General features: G+C 51.9%; 1 protein-coding gene and 1 long non-coding RNA gene across 3 annotated transcripts in view; one reads left to right on the forward strand and one right to left on the reverse strand.

The window, feature by feature from the left end:
- The window catches only part of LOC121134342, a 55488-nt gene that overhangs the window by 28056 nt on the left and 7764 nt on the right, over positions 1-19668 (reverse strand). The gene's annotated exons all lie outside the window — the stretch shown is intronic.
- Positions 1737-8671, forward strand: Susd2 (sushi domain containing 2). Of its 2 annotated transcripts, none has more exons than XM_005070751.4 (15): positions 1737-1882; positions 3076-3283; positions 3468-3619; positions 4121-4288; positions 4779-4953; positions 5078-5279; positions 5441-5526; positions 5609-5877; positions 5977-6120; positions 6209-6367; positions 7234-7482; positions 7604-7876; positions 7981-8157; positions 8246-8351; positions 8477-8671. In XM_005070751.4, exons 1-15 carry the CDS (start codon positions 1813-1815, stop codon positions 8499-8501), a joined length of 2463 nt encoding a protein of 820 aa, XP_005070808.1. In that variant the 5' UTR covers positions 1737-1812; the 3' UTR covers positions 8502-8671. The 2 variants fall into 2 exon arrangements, with proteins under 2 accessions (XP_005070808.1, XP_012969448.1); XM_013113994.3 differs by having other exon boundaries at positions 1747-1882; positions 3061-3283.

Here is a 19668-nt window from a genome sequence, read left to right on the forward strand (position 1 = left end):
ACACGTGGTGCACAGACATACATGAGCAAATTAGAAACGGAAGATCTGGGGAGACACTAGATTGAAACCATGAGACAAGATCTTGCTATGTAACCAAATAGGCTCTGTAGCCTGGGCAGGCCATGCCTCAGCCTCCTGAGCAAGATTACAGGCATGTGCCACAGCACTGGGCTGAAAGTTAACTTTTTTGTTTTGGTTTTTCGAGACAGGGTTTCTCTGTGGCTTTGGAGGCTGTCCTGGAACTCGCTCTGTAGACCAGGCTGGCCTTGAACTCACAGAGATCTGCCTGCCTCTGCCTCCCAAGTGCTGGGATTAAAGGCGTGTGCCACAAACGCTTAGCCTAAAAGTTAACTTTTAAGACCACAATAGAGTCGTTGGTGAGTTCAAGGCCAGCCTGGTCTACAGAGCAAGTTCCAGGACAATACAGAGAAGCCCTGTCTCGAAAAAAAAAAAAATGACTGCAACAGACTGTGATACTGGCCGTTTCCCTTCCCGGGCTCCATGTCATTTATTTTGGAGATACTTATGTTCCAGGGGCTCATACCTGCTTGTCATGACTGTCACCCACAGCACTTCAGAGCCCTATTTGTCTCTCCTGAAAGCTCTAGGCCAGAAAGGAGATGGAGTACCCTTTTGTGCCTTCGTGGGCTGAGCCAATGCCCTCAACTGAGAAGGAAGAAACTAGACTAGACCCTAGATCCCTAATCCAGGCCCTTTGGAGCTAGAAATATGGCAACCCAAGATGAGTCCTCACCTGAAGAGCCAAGAAACCAGGGACTGCGGTCACTCATCGAAGCACCTCTGCCTACCCATATCCCCACCCGCCATGGTAGGGAGAACCCTCAGTCCTGGGCCTGGGTGCTGGCACAGGCCACTCCCTGCCACGGGTCCTGTGTGCACCCAGAGTACCCTGTGGCTTGGGAGATTTTCTTCCCCCTCTGCAAGGTGAGCATGACAGCCTTGGAAAACTTGTTACCACACACACCTGTGGAGTTGGCACAGGTTTCCTCAGATACTCAAGGGAGACCCACAGGTGACCTCCAGCCCTGACTAGTTGCTAAGAATGCACAAGGCCCATAGAACAATGGGCTGGCTGAGACCCAGGACCAGAGGAGGATCACAGCCCAGATGGCTTCAGCTCATAAGCCAGCCTGCCTAGCTCGTCATCCTGTGAGGGGCTCCGTCATGATCCTCCTCTGCAGAAGCTTAGAGAAGCCAGAACAGGGTGTCAATAATGACAACACCCGGGCCAGGCTGGCCTCAGCTCTGGGCTCCTCTGGGTGGTGACCGAAGCCTGCTGTGAATCAGACATGACCCAGTCTCAAGTCCATGCAGCACTCCAAGCAGACTAACTCCGTGCTCCACCTCTGCCTGTGAGAGGAAGAACACCTCCCTAAGGAAAACAGAGGTCTAGGTCTGTCCTGAGAGGACCAGGACTGCATCACCCGCCCTGCAGAAGCCTTGCACATAAGACTGGACTGTGTGACCCAGGGTCTGAACTGCCTCAAGACATCTGGCGTCTTGCGTGTCAAAGGTCTTAATGTCTGGGCGCTCCAGCCCCTCATTCTCACCCAGGGTCCCAAGGCTGTGATGAGGGGACAAGAATGTGCTAACTAGGCAGATCAGGCTTTGCTGGTCTCTGGGCACCTGTGGACTTTGAGAGGAGGGGGGAAGGGAACGAAGGAAGGGGAGGAGTGTTGCCGCAGAGCGCTGGGCGGGGCTGGTGGGCGGGGCCAGGCCAGCAGGGAGGGAGCCTGTCCTGCAATCTCTGAGCCACTGTGCTGCCAGCTGGTTGCATGCACGGGACACGCCATGAAGCTGGCCCTCCTGCCTTGGATTTTGATGCTGCTGGTGACAATCCCAGGTCCCAGGCCCACAGCAGGTATGCCCCACTCTGCCCTGCAGACCCTCCCTGTCCATCTGCCTGATGAGGCAGGCCCGAAGCAGACACCCGCCTGGGTTCGGCGTTTGTCCATCTGGCGGTCCATCTGGGGCTGTGTGCTGGGGAGTACTGGGAAGAAATTCTTTGGCCTCTGCTTCTAGACATTTCTGGTGGAGACGGGAGATCTGAATCAACCCCAACCCGAGCTCTTGACGAGAACACGGCCTAAGAAGGGAGCAGGGGAGACCAAAGAGCCCCGGGCCTGCACCCTGAGCCCCAGGGAAGGCTGTGATTGCACAGGGAGCCCGGTCTCTGTCTGTCCCTGTGCCGGTCTTATTATCAGACTCCAGAAAGTCTAGTGAGAAGGCTGCTGAGCTTACAGCCAGGGCCTCTCCCTGAGCTGAGCTGGGAGTTCCCGGCCCACAGTCCCCTGCCTCACCCCATCTTCCACTGCAGGAAAGTGCCACCACCCTTCTGACACTTTTATCTCATGGCATCATGAAGCATCTTCCCACACCCCTTGCCAACATTAAATCCTTAGCCAATAAATATTTATTGCTGCTCTTGAGTGCAAGCTCTCCTCTTAGTGCAGTGGACTAGTGGCTTAGGCCCAGGCCTGACCCCTGGTGAACCGCCTTCCCCAGGCGCCTGGAAGGGCCAGGTGGGAGAGGGAATATGGTCTGGCTTGGGAAGTTAACACCCCACCCCAGTCACGGCCTTGTAGCCCTGGGGCTGAAATACACCCCTGCCATAGGTCTCCACAGCCCGTAGAGGAAAGCCTGGACAGAATGTTCACAGCCCCTGTGGTGTCCTCCCAAGTGCATTGTGCTGGAATCCCCACTGGAATGTACCCCTGTCCCCTAAAAGGGAGTGTCCTGGCTGCCTTCACAGAGGGTGGGGCTCTCTGGGAGTCGACTGTTACCGTACCCCCAGAAAGAGATAGGAAAAATTCCGCCCAGATACCATTCCCTCCTGGACCTTGAGTGGGACTATGGGTGGCTCTGTGCCCCCAGGCAAGCAAGAAGACCCTTTTCTAGTCATGGAGAAGCCACTCCATTACCTGTGCTAAGATGGGCCCCAGCCTATGGGGTCTGTGACTTTCCCCTGTGTCATTTGGTAGCTGGAGCAATTCCCGGGAGGTATCCATGGAGCCCCGGGTAATTGACCCCAGTACACAGGGCTTTCTTCCCCAGGTGCCCGGGGGAGCTGTTCCCTGCGCTGTGGGGAGCAGCATGGAGCCTGCTCTTGTCACCCAACCTGCTCTGGCCTTGGCACCTGTTGTGAAGACATTCTCAACTACTGCCTCGAGATTTCACCCTCCTCGGGCTCCATGATGGGTGGCAAAGACTTCGTGGTGCAGCATCTAGAGTGGCCTGGCTCTACTGACGGCGTCATTTGCAGGTGGGGGGGAAGGGCGACGCAGCTGGACCATCCGGGCTCCCATACCCTCAGCCCATGTGTGGAGGGGGGCCCAGAGGTACTGCCCTGGGACCAAGGGCAGGCAGGAGGGTGCAGGGATACCTAGCCTAACCCATTCCCTCAGAGCTGTTGACTCAGGCTGGACTCTGCCATCTCTGTCCCTCAGGTTTAAGGACAGTGTCCAGACCCTGGGCTATGTTGACAGCTTGAATCGAGTTCACTGTATATCACCCTTGCTCTATGAAAGTGGCCACATTCCCTTCACCATCTCCCTGGACAATGGACGTTCCTTCCCTCGCGCAGGCACTTGGCTTGCTGGTGAGCTCTTATTCTGCCAAGTTGGTCTAGGCTGTAAGCCCGCAGACCCCACCCTCCGTGGGCCCTGGTTTCCATCTGCAATCCAAGGCCATGGGACTTTCCCCAATGCTAATACCCACACTGATACTAGACCCAGTCTGCCTACCTGTCTCTCTGGCTCGACCAGTCCCTTGGGCAAGGGTTTCTGTCATTCATTACTCCACCCGTGGCATCTAGACCGGAGTCCCAGCCCACAAAGGAGTTGGAGCTATGGGGTCCCCATCTGGCCCAGACCTGATAGTCCCTCAACAAGGGTCTGGGGAAGGGTCAAATGACAAGAGTAATCTGGCGTGGTTCCTCAGCTCTGCATCTCCTTCATCCCTCCTGTCATGATGACTTCCTGCCAAGAGACCCTGAGGGAGACATCACCTAGTCCCTTTCAGAGTTTGTTATTGAGAGGTTCCCAGAGCCCTCCAGGTGTGCAATTAAGTCTTTACTCATTCCCCACTCGCCCCTGCCCAGCACACCCCTACAAAGTGTCCGAGTCTGAGAAGAGCCAGCTGGTGAATGAGACCCGTTGGCAGTATTACGGCACTTCAGACACCAGTGGGAACCTCAGCCTCACCTGGAACACCTCACTGCTGCCCACACCGACTGTCGCCATTGAGCTGTGGGGTTATGAGGAGACAGGTAGGGCCTGCCAAGGGCTGCTGGAGGTGTTGGAAACGTCAGATGCTCAGATGGGAGAAGATGAGTCCCAAGAGGGGAAGGAAGCAGGGGTATGGGAAGCCGTTTGCAAGTGGGAGGGTTGTAGATGGGGAGGGTTTTGCAGAGAGAGGAAAAGAACAGCAGTAACTTCCGCCGGCATGCATGGCGGACCCAGAGCCAGTAGGAGTGGTGGATGCTGTGACCTTTGAGTAGATGGTGTATGCTGAAGACAGAAGCAGCCGTTGCCGCTCCATCTTCTCTGGGCCTGTCATGGACCAGAGCCGGTGATTCACGTGTGTCCCCACTGGTCACCCGAGCCGGGGACCCTGCTGAAACATCAGCGCATGACCATCCACAGGGACCATCTTGCTATCCATTTGCTTTCTTTCTATCATTCGGGCGGTCAGCTCCAGAGACTGAGGGAAGGAAGGTGTCGTTGGGAGGGCTGACCAATGGTCATCTCTTCCTCTAGGGAAACCCTACTCTGAGAACTGGACAGCAAAGTGGTCCTATCTGTACTCTCTGACTAGAAACACCCCCAACACTGGCTTCTTTACTTTCATCCCCAAACCCGCATCTCCTGAGCACCAGAGGTGGCGAGTGGGCGCCCTGAGGATCAGCAACAGCAGGAACTATGAAGGACAACAGTAAGGGCCTAGCAGATGATACGCCGCCGGGACCATCTGCCTGCAGACGGCAGAGCTTGCTGTGGAAGGCCCCGGGCTCAGGCTTGGAAAGCAGCCCTTAGACGGTGCGTCCTTTCTTCCTCAGGGATGTGCTGGCACTCTGGACCAATGATCACGCACTGGCCTGGCACCTGGGTGATGACTTCCGGGCAGACTCGGTAGCCTGGGCCCGGGAACAGTGCCTGGCCTGGGAGGCACTGGAAGACCAGCTGCCCGACTTCCTGAAGGAGCTGCCAGACTGCCCCTGCACTCTGGCCCAGGCCAGGGCTGACTCTGGCCGCTTCTTTGTAAGCCCCTGAACCTATTAGGGCTCCAGAGACGGGGGAGGACTGAGGTAGACAGAGGCCACCAGGAGGTAGGGTGGGATCTGAAGGTCTCCTTGGGGTTGGTTCCCGGGGAGGGAGGGAATGATGCAGAGCCCAGGTGACAACTCCTGGATATCCTGCAGACTGACTATGGCTGTGACATTGAGCAAGGCAGTGTTTGCACCTACCACCCAGGGGCTGTGCACTGTGTGCGCTCCGTGCAGGCCAGGTGAGCTACCCGACCAGGGACGGGGGACGGGCAGGGATTCGGGGCAGCCGCCAGCAATGGCCCTGACTTGTTCTTACCCCAGCCCCAGGTATGGCTCCGGCCAGCAGTGCTGCTACACCGCAGCAGGCACACAACTCCTGACCTCAGACTCGACGAGCGGCAGCACCCCTGACAGAGGCCATGACTGGGGCGCACCCCCATACCGCACCCCTCCCCGTGTGCCCGGCATGTCCCACTGGCTGTATGATGTCATGAGCTTCTATTATTGCTGTCTCTGGGCTCCCGAGTGTTCCCGCTACATGAAACGGCGACCCTCCAGCGACTGCCGCAGCTACCGACCGCCACGCCTGGGTGGGTGCTGGCCTGGGCGCCCGAGTGCCTGCACAGGGAGGGTCATGCCTGACTGGGAAAGTTCAAAGAAATCTACCTGATCCTCTGATTTCACCTCAGCCTCTGCCTTTGGGGACCCCCACTTTGTCACCTTCGATGGCACCAGCTTCTCATTCAGCGGAAGTGGCGAGTATGTGCTGCTGGAGACGACACTTACTGACCTGAGGGTGCAGGGACGGGCCCGACCAGGAAGAATGCCCAACGGTGAGGCAGGGCCCCGTGGTCTCTATCTGGGGGTCACCCAGGCTTAGTAGACAGGACCCAAACAACCCGTTCTGCACCCACCACCTAGGCACCCAGGCCCGAGGCACGGGGCTGATGGCAGTGGCTGTCCAAGAAGACAACTCGGATGTGGTAGAGGTGCGGCTAACTGACAGGCCTCAGGCCCTGCAAGTGTTGCTGAACCAGAAGGCCCTCAGTTTCACCGAGCAGAATTGGATGGACCTGAAGGGTGAGTGACAGGGTCACATGGCCAAGCATGATCCAGAGGTCACCCATGACTTTCATACCGTTCCTCCTAGCCCTGGCCATAGGCTGTGGTAGAATCTGGGGCACAAACGCAAACGCCAAGGTTCCTTGGGCCTTGGCGAGGTCAAGATGCACATGGCTGCAGGTTGGAGGATCCGTGCCCTGTTTGGGACTGTTGTGGGCCACAGAGAGCAGTTGCTCAGCCTGAGGTCTGTTCTCAGACCTTCATATCCACCTGCCATAACTATGGGACCTACTCAGGGCCCTGAATGGCCAAGGACTAGAATACAGTCCTCCATATAGCCAACAGAAGCCCAAGACCACGGTGATGGGGCTCACCTCTCTGCTGTGGCTACTCGTTCAACTTTCAAAACCCACTGCAAAGACGCCGGCCCAGCCGATGTAAGAACACAGGCTGGAAGTGGCAGCCGGGAGCCACAGCAGTGGCATCCAACACCCTTGCCACCACGCCATACTGCCCCAGAGTCGAACAATGAGACAGCTCCTAGTGGGGTGGGTGGGAGCATCGTACACAAAGACCTTCGGGAAGGGCCACCGCAGGCCAGGCTGTTGTAGTCACATCAGGGATTGACCCAAACGTGGCCTCAACATGGAAGAGGAGGAGAAATCCCTGCGGGGGTGGCCTTGAGACCCTCTGCGGATGTGGGGTAGGAGCAGTGGCAGGCGAGAGTCAGCAGGCAGTCCTAGGTACATCTCCGTCTTCCTGCAAGTACTCTCCACCCTACCCTGGTGCTGTGGCGAGGGCTGGGAGGCAGAACACAGAAGGTCTGGTGTCCCCACACACAGGGCCCAAGAGGGCAACCCTAACCCATCTCTGCTTGTGGACAGGCATGTTTCTGTCAGTGACCTCTGAGGATAAGGTATCAATCATGTTGTCATCGGGGGCTGGCCTCGAGGTGGGCATACAAGGCCCTTTCCTCAGTGTGACCATCCTGCTGCCTGAGAAGTTCCTGACTCACACCCGTGGCCTCCTGGGGACACTCAACGATAACCCCAAGGATGACTTCACCCTGCGCAACGGGCAGATCCTGCCCCCGAATGCCAGCGCGCAGCAGGTGTTTCAGTTTGGAGCGGACTGTGAGTGACCGGGTGGTACAAGCATGGCAGGGAGGGTGACAAGGGATTGAACACAGGGTGACAGCGGATCCCCGTGTGGCGGGGGACCGTACCCACACAAGACTGACGCCTGTCTCTACAGGGGTTGTTTCCAACACCTCTTCGTTGTTCACCTATGACTCTTGGTTTCTGGTCTACAAATTCTTGAACCAACCCAAGCATGACCCCAACTTCAAACCACTGTTCCCTGAGGAGATCGCACTCAGCCCCAGCCAGGCAGACGAGGTGAACAGACTGTGTGAGGGTGACCGTTTCTGCATCCTCGACGTGATAAGCACAGGGAACCTGAGTGTGGGCAATGCCACCCGGGCTGCCCACCAACTGCACCGACATCACCTGAATAGCCTGCAGGCCGGTAGGGCTGGGAACGGGGCCGAGGGGTGGACCTCTCAGGTTGCCGAGCAACCTCTCGGTGGCCGGCAGCTCAGGCCTGCTCTCTCTGCTCTGCCCCTCTCCCAGTGGTGTCCTGTGGCTGGCTACCCCCACCTTCGAATGGGCACAAGGAAGGCGTGAAGTACCTGGTGGACTCCGTTGTGAGTTTCAGCTGCAACAGTGGTTACAACTTGGTAGGATCAGAGACTAGCATCTGCCGAGCTGATGGTACCTGGTCTATGCCTACCCCAGAGTGTCAGCCAGGTGAGATGCCTCTCCCACGAGCCAGCTTGCCTCTGCACACCTGTGTCTCCTTGCCCATGCCCACGGCCACTACTTTCATCTCTGCCAGGACGGAGCTACGCGGTGCTGCTGGGTATCATCTTTGGAGGCCTGGGCATAGTGGCCCTGATTTCTATCATCTATGTGTTGCTGCACCGCCGCAGGAAGGGCAACATGTAAGAGTGTACCTGTGTGGGGACATCACTAAAGACCCCCCACCTCTGTCCCTTTTTACCTATCTTAAGTCTTAGAAGTAGTTGGTGGGACCCATGTGCCACCTTCAACTCATTATCTGTTACAGGACCATGTGGGGTTCACAGCCCTGAGGCGGGAGCACATTTGATTGACAGCATCGTGCCATGTGGTCACCAAGACCCCGCCTCCCAGGAGAAGCCCAAGTCACACGTACCCTAGTCCCTATGATTCCCCCATCTAATATCTGTGCCTTCAACACTGCAGACCCCTGTCCTAAAACGGGAGTGCCTATGACCCAAGCCCAAATATTCCTTCATTGAAAGCTCACAAGCCCCTCACCTCCCTAACCCTGACAGACTAAGGCTGGCACCTGCCCTCCTGGAAGGGCCCCCAGAACTGAGCTGACTTGGCTCCTGTACCAACTTGAGAGCCCAGGTAGGTCCAACTCCCACAGTGAGGAGAGGCCTCAGGGCCTGAGCAGAGACGGCGAGTCCTCTAGAAGGCGGCTTGTACTCCTACCTCTTGCATCGCGTACTCAGGAACACCCTACCCTGCCTGAACAACAAGAAAACAAGCTCCTCCCCTCTCTGCCCTGATGTGTGTCTCTTTTTGCTTCGCCACTCTTCCATGGTTGCCCGTGCGGTCTCTCATTGACAGCATCAGAGGCTGAACCCTGCCTGCTTCGTCTGATATAGTCCGCCCCAAGCTTTTCCAGGTGTAAGAAGAGTCATGGGAACCAGGGAGAAGGCCTATGCTTGCAAAAGGCTCAGCAGGGCTGTCACGTTGGGCTCCTCTGGAGATGGAAGAGACGGGAACCTTTTGCCTTGTCCTACCTCCTCCCCAGCCACATGCCTGTGTATCACCCTCGAGGGGCTGGCCACGGTGACACTGTTCCCCTGTTTACGACCTACTGTGCTGCAGGAAGCCTGGGCTCCAAACCCTGCCCAGGTGCCATCACTGTGGGGGCCATACCTAAGAAGCTAGGCACAGAACTAAACCTCTTTTATTTGACCTGCTCACGTAGACCTAGTCCTGGAGCAAATGTCATGGAAACATATCCGTAGCCAGCAGAGGGACAAGCGGGGACCCAAGGTTCTCCTTTGTTGAAGGACCCCCGAATGAGTGCTCTGAAGGGCCTAGGCCAAGTAGGGTGGGCTCAGACAAAAAATGTGGCAGAACTCACTGACAATATAGCCCAGACGGACATCTAGGACATAGTGTGATCTGCAATTCTAGGGGCGGCCACATGAGGGCAGAGGTGGGCAGGAACAGTGAATTCTGGTGGCACCAGATCCTAGGTGGTTGGGCATGACAACCCCTTGCTAGCTTGGTCATACTCCAGGCCAAGGTTCCTGCACATGCCCATGTCCCATAGCCCATCTCTTCCAGACTCAGAAATCTCTGAAAGGTTGTACAGGCTTGTCAGCTTACTAGCTGAGTAATTCCAGCCTTCCTACTTATGTAGCTTTACCGATAGCCAGGCGTCCTGACCAGAAATGGAAGAGCTGAGTGGCAAGGGCAGTTCCCTCAGAGGGGTTCCAGAAAGAAGAACCGCATGATGGGATAAACGACTGGAAACTACAGGCCTGGAGGATGGAGCCCCTAGAATGCTGGAGGAGGGTTTGGCCTCCTAGGTTCTGACTGCCCAACCCCCGCTGCTTCATTTTTCTATTTCTTTAGGTTTGCAGCTCAGGGCAGGGTAGGACTGGGGGTTTCTGTCTTGGCTGTCAGTCTGGCACTTTCCTCTCACAGAGGAGGTAAAGCAGGGCTTGCTTCCTCCTGCCCGAGTCTCCAGAGGTCCCCGAGCCAGGCCAGTCACTTGGCAGCTGAGTGAGAGGTTAGTGTCTTGGACAGGGCCTATGTGTCATGTGGGGGAGCAGGGAGTCCCATTGCGGGGAGTAGCCGCAGGCCCGTCAGAATATTCTGTACACCAGGACCCCAGGAGCTCTAACCTGAGTGTGGCAGCATGTCTGCAGTCTCCCCTACTCAGGAGACTGAACAGGACGATTGCTTGAGCTCATAAGTTTGGACGCCAACCTATGCACCATGGTGAGGCCCCTGTCTCATGGAAAAAAGACAGTGGTCAGGGTCACTTCAGCTAAAGGAACAGCCTAAGAACTTGTAGGTGTGTCTGAGGAACAGTGAGGATAGATGGGGGACACTCAGTGTGTGTCTCTTGCCAGGGCTGAAGCATCCAGACTTCATTGTGAGTAAAACATGGCCTACCCCGGGAGCCAGGTGGAGGCGCACGCCTTTAGTCCCAGCACTGGGGAGGCAGAGGCAGGCAGATCTCTGTGAGTTCAAGACCAGCCTGGTCTACAAAAGCTAGTTCCAGGACAGCCTCCAAAGTCACAGAGAAACCCTGTCTCAAAACAAACAAACAAAAAAAACCATGGCCTACCCTGGCCTGAAGTTGTTTCCACTGCAACCTGGGATGGGCCCTAGACCTGTGCCCACACCTCCTATCTAAAGAAGGAAAACAGGTGCTCTGGCTCCAAGCCAGGACAGGCTGGACTGGGAAGCCCCCACAACCTGGCAGGGACCTTCCTGGGGGTCTAGAGAAGCCAGGTGTGTTAGAAGACATCATTCTGTAAATATGTGTCTGACTGGTGTGATTAAAGCACTGTTAGCCAATAGGGAAACAAGATAGGTGAGACTAGGAGTCTAGGAGGACTCTGGGAATTTTAGTGAGGAGCGCTCTCGGCATGTCATCTCCTGGGAGCAACAGGTGCTCAGGAGTGCATCCTCAAAAAGTTCTTATAAAATATATATTAAGCCGGGTGTTGGCGGTGCACGCCTTTAATCCCAGCACTCGGGAGGCAGAGGCAGGTGAATCTCTGTGAGTTCGAGGCCAGCCTGGTCTACAGAGCGAGTTCCAGGACAACCTCCAAAAACAATACAGAGAAACCCTGTCTCAAAAAAAAAAAAACCCAAAATGTATATTAGTAATTATGGGTTAATAATCAAATCAGAGCTAGTCGATAAGAAACCAAGAAAACGGCCAGCAGTGATTTGGGGGCTGAAAGCAGCAACAGGAACCAGGCGGCGGGCAGACTAGAAGACTAAGCGTTATATTATGGTGTCAGCATGTGGGATGTGAATTTTCACATAAAATGACAAAAGTGCAAAAGGGATTTTAGAAACAAAAGAACAGAGAGAAGCACAGCTTCTTCTCGGTAGTAGCATTTTTCTCGGGTGAGCTCTTTTGCTAGAGATAAGCAGAGACTCACAGTGGCTCACATAAGGAAGTCTTCCTGAGTCAGCATAAGTGGAAAAACTTCGAGGATCTTTTAAGAGGCCCTGCTAACAATTGAATGGCGTGTACTTGCAGCTGACAGTGGGAGTGGCCACATCTCCAAGCTGGCAGCATTTGCTTGATGTTGGCACAGGCTAGGTGGTGAGCACAGCTCCCAGTGACCTGGTGGCAAACTTAAGCCCACCATGTTGGAAAGCCAGTGGCTATTTCTGCTTTAATTTTAGCAGTGCTCTTTAGCCTACATAAGACACGTGGCCAGATAAGCATAAAGTTTTACAGTAAAGTCAGATACAGATGAAGTAAAATCTCAAAAAGGTTTATACTGTGTTTAAAAATACAGGTAGACTTGGGAGAGTAAAAGAAACAAGATACTGAAAAAAATAAAGAGAGTAGCTGGCTGTGGCGGTGCACGCACGCCTTTAATCCCAGCTCTCAGGAGGTAGAGGCAGGCGGATCTCTGTGAGTTCAAGGCCAGCCTGGTCTACAGAGCGAGTTCAAGGGCAGCCAAAGTACACAGAGAGACCCTGTCTCAAAAAAGGAAAATTAAAAGATACGGAGTAATAAAAAAGCCATGTAAAGCCGGGCGTTGGTGGCACACGCCTTTAATCCCAGCATTTGGGAGGCAGAGGCAGGCAGATCTCTGTGAGTTCTAGGCCAGCCTGGTCTACAAAGTGAGTTCCAGGACAGCCTCCAAAGCCACAGAGAAACCCTGTCTCGAAAAACCAAAAAAAAAAAAAAAAAAAAGCCATGTAAAGATGAAAAATTCACAAAGAGTCTGGATACTGTGTTTTTCAATTGTTCAATTGCTAAGGAAGGAACAACTGCTAAAATATACTTGATTATAAATACTGCTAAATTAATCCAACTTATATATTTTCAAAATGCTTTGACTTCTAAATCTGAACATAAGGATAGGTTACTTGAGAAAAAAAAAAGATTTTATTTATGTTTCCACAGAAAATGGAAAGCTGTGAATTCCTTCCAGGCTTCTATGGTGTGATGAACCAAGACCCCTGGAAGCAGTGGCCCAGGTGACCCAGCATCTGAAACAGCTGAGATGATGCAGCCTTATGGACTACAAAAACAAGGACTTGGCCAGATTTCTGAGTTTTGTCATGATCCCCATGGTATGGATAGCGCTCCCTATCAGCAAGAAGCAGTTTGGAATGAACAGCGCCCAAATTCCCAAATATTGTTAAATGTTTGTTTTCATTTATACAGGGTTGCTTATAAATGGTAATGGTCACAGTCAATCTCTTTCTAAAGGGAAAAAAGGGAATATGGTATAGAAATTAATACTTTGTCTTGGAATGGATTTTTTTTTTTTTTTGGTTTTTCGAGACAGGGTTTCTCTGTGGCTTTGGAGGCTGTTCTGGAACTCGCTTGGTAGCCCAGGCTGGTCTCGAACTCACAGAGATCCACCTGCCTCTGCCTCCCGAGTGCTGGGATTAAAGGCGTGCGCCACCAATGCCTGGCTTGGAATGGATTTTCATTTATTGATTCAAATTTAAGGTCAATTTTGTGATGTGTATATTTCTCCTCTTGATTAAGTATTGTGTTTATACTGATCTTTTAAAAATGTAATACATAATTAAATACAGATTATAGATAGTACTATAATAGTCATAACCTAACTTATAGTTAGGTTAGTTAGGTTTTATAGATATAGAGATATATTTGAAAGAGATAGACTGTCTTCAAACCTTTCAAAGATCTTCAGAAAATGGTTTAGGGTTTTTCTTGACAATGAGAAATGTCTGCTCCTGGCATATCAATTACATCTGAGAGGAAGATGGGCATCAAAGAAACTCATTATGGAGTTTGCTTTCAACATGGCAAGATTAGCCATTTGGGCAAGAAACTGCTCTTGCCTAGACTGTTTGACTGTCGCTATATAATCTGGACATGCAAGACCCACAGAAAAGAGACTACTGAATTTGGACAGTCCTTCAGGGTTCCTGCTTCATGGAAGAGTCTGCCAGACTTTCTGCAGGACACAGAAAATAACTAGCAGACTGCCAATGCAGATGGACAGTTTAAAATTTCCTGCTTTACTGAGAAATCTTCCAGATACACTGTGGCCTATGGGCTGAAGATGAATGTCCCAACATTACAGAGGAAGTTCGGGTGACTGTCCAGGTAGTGAGATGTCTCTGTCAATTTTAGTGTTTATGTATTATCCTTCTGTGGCCTTTAATAGAGTTGAAGACAGATAGTTGTAATTATAGTTTTCCTTAGTTATGATAAAAGATAAGCTATATATAAGACTTTAGACTCACAGAAATAGGATAGATAAAATATTTTCTTTAAATCTTACTAAATGTGATGGACAAAATATTGTAACTATAGTTCTTACTTGGTAACTGTTCTGTTATATATAATTTGACTATGATAAAGTTAAAACCTTTCTTTTATTTTAGACAGAAAAGAGGAGATATTGGGAGACATCATTCTGTAAATATGTGTCTGATTTGTTTGAACAAGATAGGTGGGACTAGGAGTCTAGGAGAATTCTGGGAATTTTAGTGAGGAGAGCTCTCGCCATGTGATCTCCCGGGAGCAATGGGCACTCAGGAGTGCATCCTCAAAAAGATAAGTTCTTATAAAATACATATTAGTGACTGACTATGGGTTAATAATCAAATCAGCTAGCTGATAAGAAACCAAGCAGACGGCCAACAGCTTCATAATTATTATAGTGTCCTGTGTGTTATTTGGGGGCTGAAAGCAGCAACAGGAAACAGGCGGTGGGCAGGAAGACTAAACATTACACAGGTGCTTGCTCAGCCTGTATGAAGGTGGAAGATTCCAGAGCAAAGACCCTCAGAGCATGGAAGGGCCTTTACCTCAGCGAAGTGCCTTTCAAATGGCAGCCCCAGGATTTGCAGGAGGGCAACAGTGGGAACAGCCTATCCCTGGTTGGAGTGAGAATATCCAAATATCCAAACCCAGTGGTCTGCCCTCCAGCTCTTACCACGGGCAAAGGTTAGACAGGGATGCAGGGGCTTGGAAACTGTTGATGGGAGAAGCAGGAGAACAAACAGGAGCCAGGAAAGCACTTGCAGGCTCGTAGCATCGCCTCTAGACAGAGATTAAAGGAGATGTGTGTTCCTGTTGGTGGGGCCCAGGCACCAACAGAAGCCGGAACGGTGAGCCCATGCATGTAGGTATACCCAGCAAGAGCCACAGAAGCAACAGTGTCACTGCAGACTCTGGCTGCTGAAGCAAAGGAAAGTACCCGCTTTTCTTCTGTCTCCCAGGCCTGGAAACTTGAGCAACTAGGGCCTGTCACTGGCTAAGAGCCATTGGGAACAAACACAGAGGGAGAGTGTGCGATCCTTCCTCTTCTACCAAAATGGTTCCCTTGAAAAGCTCCATAATGGCTGAGAGTCAGCAGGTGAGCAATGGAAGGCTTCTCCAGGGCTTGCTTGAGAGGCGCCCACCCTCAACTTCAGTACCACGAAGACAAAGAGGTATTTAGTGTAGCATGTGCGACCCTGGCAAGTCAGGAAGCAGCAGGCGGTGCCTGTTCCCAGCTGAGTTTTTGAGAATGAGCATCAGTCAATGAAGAAAGCTGACTGGATGCTTCCTTGCTCCTGCCTCAGCAGCCTACACCCACAGACCCACCTTCCAGCCATGCACTGGACTACATTTCCCAGCCTCCCTTGCACCTGGGGTGGTCACATGTCTGACTGGGACACTTCTAGCCCAAGCCCATGCAATCTATTGGCACTCCTCTAGGCTGTTTCCCCTGTTCTTGTCACCCAAAGGGTGACGTTGGAAGACATGCCAACCTGTGTCCCAGTCTCACCCCAATCTGTTCAGCCATCCTGTAGAATGCGGAAAACAAGAAATAAACCTCTTTTGGGATCCAGCCATGACATGTTTGGAGCGGGTATTTGTTGCAACAGAGGGTCTCTTTGAAGACAAATTAGGACGAGGTGGTCCCTGCCACTAGTCCCAACACATGGGAAGCTGAGTTTCAGGCCTGAGCTATATACCCTGCTGCAAAATAACAGGAGACAGTCTCCTTGAACTCGTAGAGATCCACTTGCCTCTGCTTCCTAAGTGCTGGAATTAAAGTTGTGCACCACCATAAAAACATTAACACCAGAGGAAGAGAGTTATGAAAACCTGGCCTTGCATTTTCCGCTGGCTTTGAAACTAAATGTCGAAGCTAAAGCAGCCTCCAATTGAGAAGTATTTTACTGAACACAGCATCCGCTGGGGTCCCTGGCTGACTTCACACTTCAGGATCAGGCAATCAGGTCTGGCTTCCTTGGAGAAGCAATCTACACGGGCTGGCTGATGAACCAGGACACACATCACCCTCCTAAAGCCAGATGCCACCCCTGACACACATGCGTGTGCACACATACACCCATGCACACTTGACACTACCAACCCCATCATTGCACAAGTGTATCTCTCTGGTTTTGCTCTTTGCCAAATTGGCAGGAAAAAAAAAGCCCAGAGGCTTTGTTGGTTTAGCTAGACTGCCTGATTCTCACACTTTCCTTCCTCTTCCCTGATTAGGAGGAGCACAAGAGAGATCCGCTTGCAATAGCAGACAGGAAGAAATGTCATTTGGGGACTCACCCTCCCTACTGATGATCCGTGGGATCCACTTATTGGGGTTAGCAGAGCCTAGCCTGCAAGTGTCCCTCACTCCCCTGCTTTGGCCTTCAGCTGTGTAGAATCCCAGGCCTGACGTTCAGGGGAAGGTCCCAGCTCCTGAAGTCAATGCTTCTCCCGGGATCAGTCTGCACCGGGTGTTCCAGCCAGCTCTGAGGCCCCTGCCCTATGTCACATTCTTTCCCTCCCGACTTCCTGCCCCATGGATCTCAAGTTCCATCACAGAGCACTGGACAGATTTAGAGACAGTCGGAGCACCCCCTCCCACGGCTGCAGGACCTGCTTCTCTGATAGCTGTAGGCATGGGTGGACTTCTGGAGATCAAACCCCAGGCTTCCTACTCGCAGAGTACAATCGCCACTGAGCCACCTGCCCCAGCATCCCATGGACCACGCCTCCTTTTCTCCTCTCCCCGTCTTCCCTTCTCCTTTCCTTCTTTCTCTTTCTTCTTTCTTTCCTTTTTGTTGTTGGTTTGCTTTTGTTTTTTAGACTCCATGTAGCACAGTCAGGCTCTGAACCCACTATCTAGCCAAATTAGTCTCAAACTCACAGTGATCCTCCTACCTCAGCCAACCCAGTGCTGGGTATAGGTGTAGACCACCATTCCCAATTTATGGGCCTTTGTTGTTTACTGGCTCCTTTATTTCTGAGACAAGTTCTCTGTAGCCAAGGCTAGTTTTGAACTCCAGATCCGCCTGGACCAGCCCCTCTTCTCATGGGATGGCTAGTGTGAGCTACCAAGCCAGACTTTCTCTCTCTCTCTCTCTCTCTCTCTCTCTCTCCCCCTCTCTCTCCCCCTCTCTCTCCCCCTCTCTCTCTCCCCTCTCTCTCTCCCCCCTCTCTCTCTCCCCCTCTCTCTCTCCCCCTCTCTCTCTCCCCCTCTCTCTCTCCCCCTCTCTCTCTCCCCCTCTCTCTCTCCCCCTCTCTCTCTCCCCCTCTCCCTCCCCCTCTCCCTCCCCCTCTCCCTCCCCCTCTCCCTCCCCCTCTCCCTCCCCCTCTCCCTCCCCCTCTCTCCCTCTCTCCCTCTCTCCCTCTCTCCCTCTCTCCCTCTCTCCCTCTCTCCCTCTCTCTCTCTCTCTCTCTCTCTCTCTCTCTCTCTCTCTCTCTCTCTCTCTCTCTCTCTCTCTCTCTGTCCCTTACCATTCCAGAGATCAAATCTGGGGCTTTTGACATACCAGGCAAACACTCAGAGATGTATCCCTCAGTCCCTTTGTTTTTAATTAATTTATTTTTAAAGATTTATTTATTAGTATACAGTACTCTGTCTGCATGTTTGCCTGCAGGCCAGAAGAGGGCACCAGATCTCACTACAGGTGGTTGTGAGCCACCATGTAGTTGCTGGGAATAAATTCAGGAAGAGCAGTCGGTGCTCCTAACCTCTGAACCAATCTCTGTAGCCCAATTTACCTTTTTTTGTGATCAGGTCGCCTCCAGTTGCCATGGTGGGCCTAGAATTCCGAAGGTCAAATTTTTCTCCTGCTTCAGTTTCTGTAGCAGTTGGGACTACAGGTGCCTGGCACCACACCTGGCCTAACTGGTCTTTAAAAATAGGAATTAAGGACCAAGGGGTTCAGTGGGTAAAGGAGTTTGCTTCGAAGACTCACAGCATGAGCTTAGTTCCCAGGACCCACATGACAAAAGGGGAGAACCAATTCCTGTAAGTTTTCCTCTGGCCTACACACATGAGCTGTGGCATGCCCACACCCAGACACACATGCTCACACACACATGCAACATAATACATGTACACTTAAACATAAGTAAAATATGAATTGTAAGAAGGCAGTATTCTAGCTATTACCTATCCTGCTGTTCCCTTGCAGTATACTCAATATACTTCTTTTTTACATTTTTTATTTATTTTATCTTATGTGCATTGTTGTTTTTGCCTGCATGTATGTCTGTGTGAGGGTGTCAGATCTTGGAGTCAGACAGTTGTGAGCTGCCATGTGGGTGCTGGGAATTGAACCCAGGTCCTCTGAAAGAGCGGTCAATGTTCTTAACCACTGAGCCATCTCTCCAGCCCCCTGTACTCAATATTCTTGAAAAAATGAATTAATTTAAAAAGTGCCATGGGAGCCAGGCATTGGGGGCGTACATCTTTAATCCCAGCACTCGGGAGGCAGAGGCAGGTGGATCTCTGTGAGTTTGAGGCCAACCTGGTCTACAGAGTGAGTGCCAGGTTGGGCTCCAAATCTCCACAGAGAAACCATGTCTCAAAAAAGCAATAAATAAATAAATAAATAAATAAATAAATAAATAAATAAATAAAAGGGCTGTGGGTGATGGGTGATGAAGGTTTCCTTCAGGAGCTGGGACCCTTCATCAGAAAGGCTGAAGAAGGATGTGGGGGTGCTTTCAGGCCTAGGTTCTGCTAAGCCCAAGAAACTGATCCCACAGATTATCAGCAGGGAGGGTAAGCCCCCAAATGACATTTCTTCCTGTCTACTGTTGCAAGAGGACTTCTCTTGTGGCTCATTCTAACCAGAAACAGTAAAGAAGAAAATGGGAGAACTCTGGATGTGGGGATCTCTGATTCTGCTATTTGGGAAGCCAGACAAGAGGAGGATCAAGAGTTTGAGGCTAGCCTGGGCTATGCAGAAAGCCCTGAGGCTGTCATATGCTAGAAGTGGAAAACTCTTAACCTGCTAAGGACATAGCCCCATGGATTAGCCCAAAGTTGACTACACACGGGCAGCCACCAGTTGGACCAGAATGAACCACATCCACCCCGACCATTTCCACAGTCACCACCCTCTCCTTTTTCTTCCCTTTGGCAACCCTCACATGCCAGGCAATTTTTTTTTCTTCAGATAGTGTCTTGCTAGCCCAACTCAGCCTCCTGGCTGCTGAGATTACAGGGACATACTGTCCTGCCTGGCACTGTCTGAACTTCCCCACTGTGGATAAGCTTTGCCTGGTGTTTGACTTAAAGAGAGCTGCGGAACGATATTTTTTTTATATTTAGTACAGTTAGCTTCTGTTGCAAATTACGTTTACAAGGTTCATCTGGGTTAAGATGCCAGGCCCAAGTTGGCTATTTTTGCCACGTGTATTCCTTATCGTGGAAAATTTACTAGATGACTATAATTATATAATGAAATAGATTGCACCTAATCTTTTGTGTTTTGGATAAATGTTTTCTGTAGAGGCCCGAATTTGCTAAAGACTTTGTCACCAGCCCTTTATCAGGAGGCAAGGGAACTTTTAGAGATTCCTCCTAGTGGGAGGTCTTCCGGTCGATGGCCACGCCCTAAGAGGGACCGTGAAGCCCCAGCCTTGAGAGAAGGGGCCTTCCTCACCCAAGCCCTTTCAACACGATTACCCCCACCGCCCCCGCCCAGCGCGCGAACCATCACGAACTGAAGCCGTCAAAGTCAATCTCTTTGGCTTTTTTGTAGACGAAG

The sequence above is a fragment of the Mesocricetus auratus genome, unplaced genomic scaffold, assembly GCF_017639785.1.
Source record: "Mesocricetus auratus isolate SY011 unplaced genomic scaffold, BCM_Maur_2.0 Super-Scaffold_100027, whole genome shotgun sequence".
NCBI lineage: Eukaryota > Metazoa > Chordata > Mammalia > Rodentia > Cricetidae > Mesocricetus > Mesocricetus auratus.

Coding starts and splice junctions, on each gene's coding strand:
- Susd2 (XM_013113994.3), top strand. CDS start 1,813: ATGAAGCTGGCCCTCCTGCCTTGGATTTTGATGCTGCTGGTGACAATC. Junction 6,368..7,233: donor GAATTGGATGGACCTGAAGG/GTGAGTGACAGG, acceptor GCTTGTGGACAG/GCATGTTTCTGTCAGTGACC. Junction 7,877..7,980: donor CCTGAATAGCCTGCAGGCCG/GTAGGGCTGGGA, acceptor CCCCTCTCCCAG/TGGTGTCCTGTGGCTGGCTA.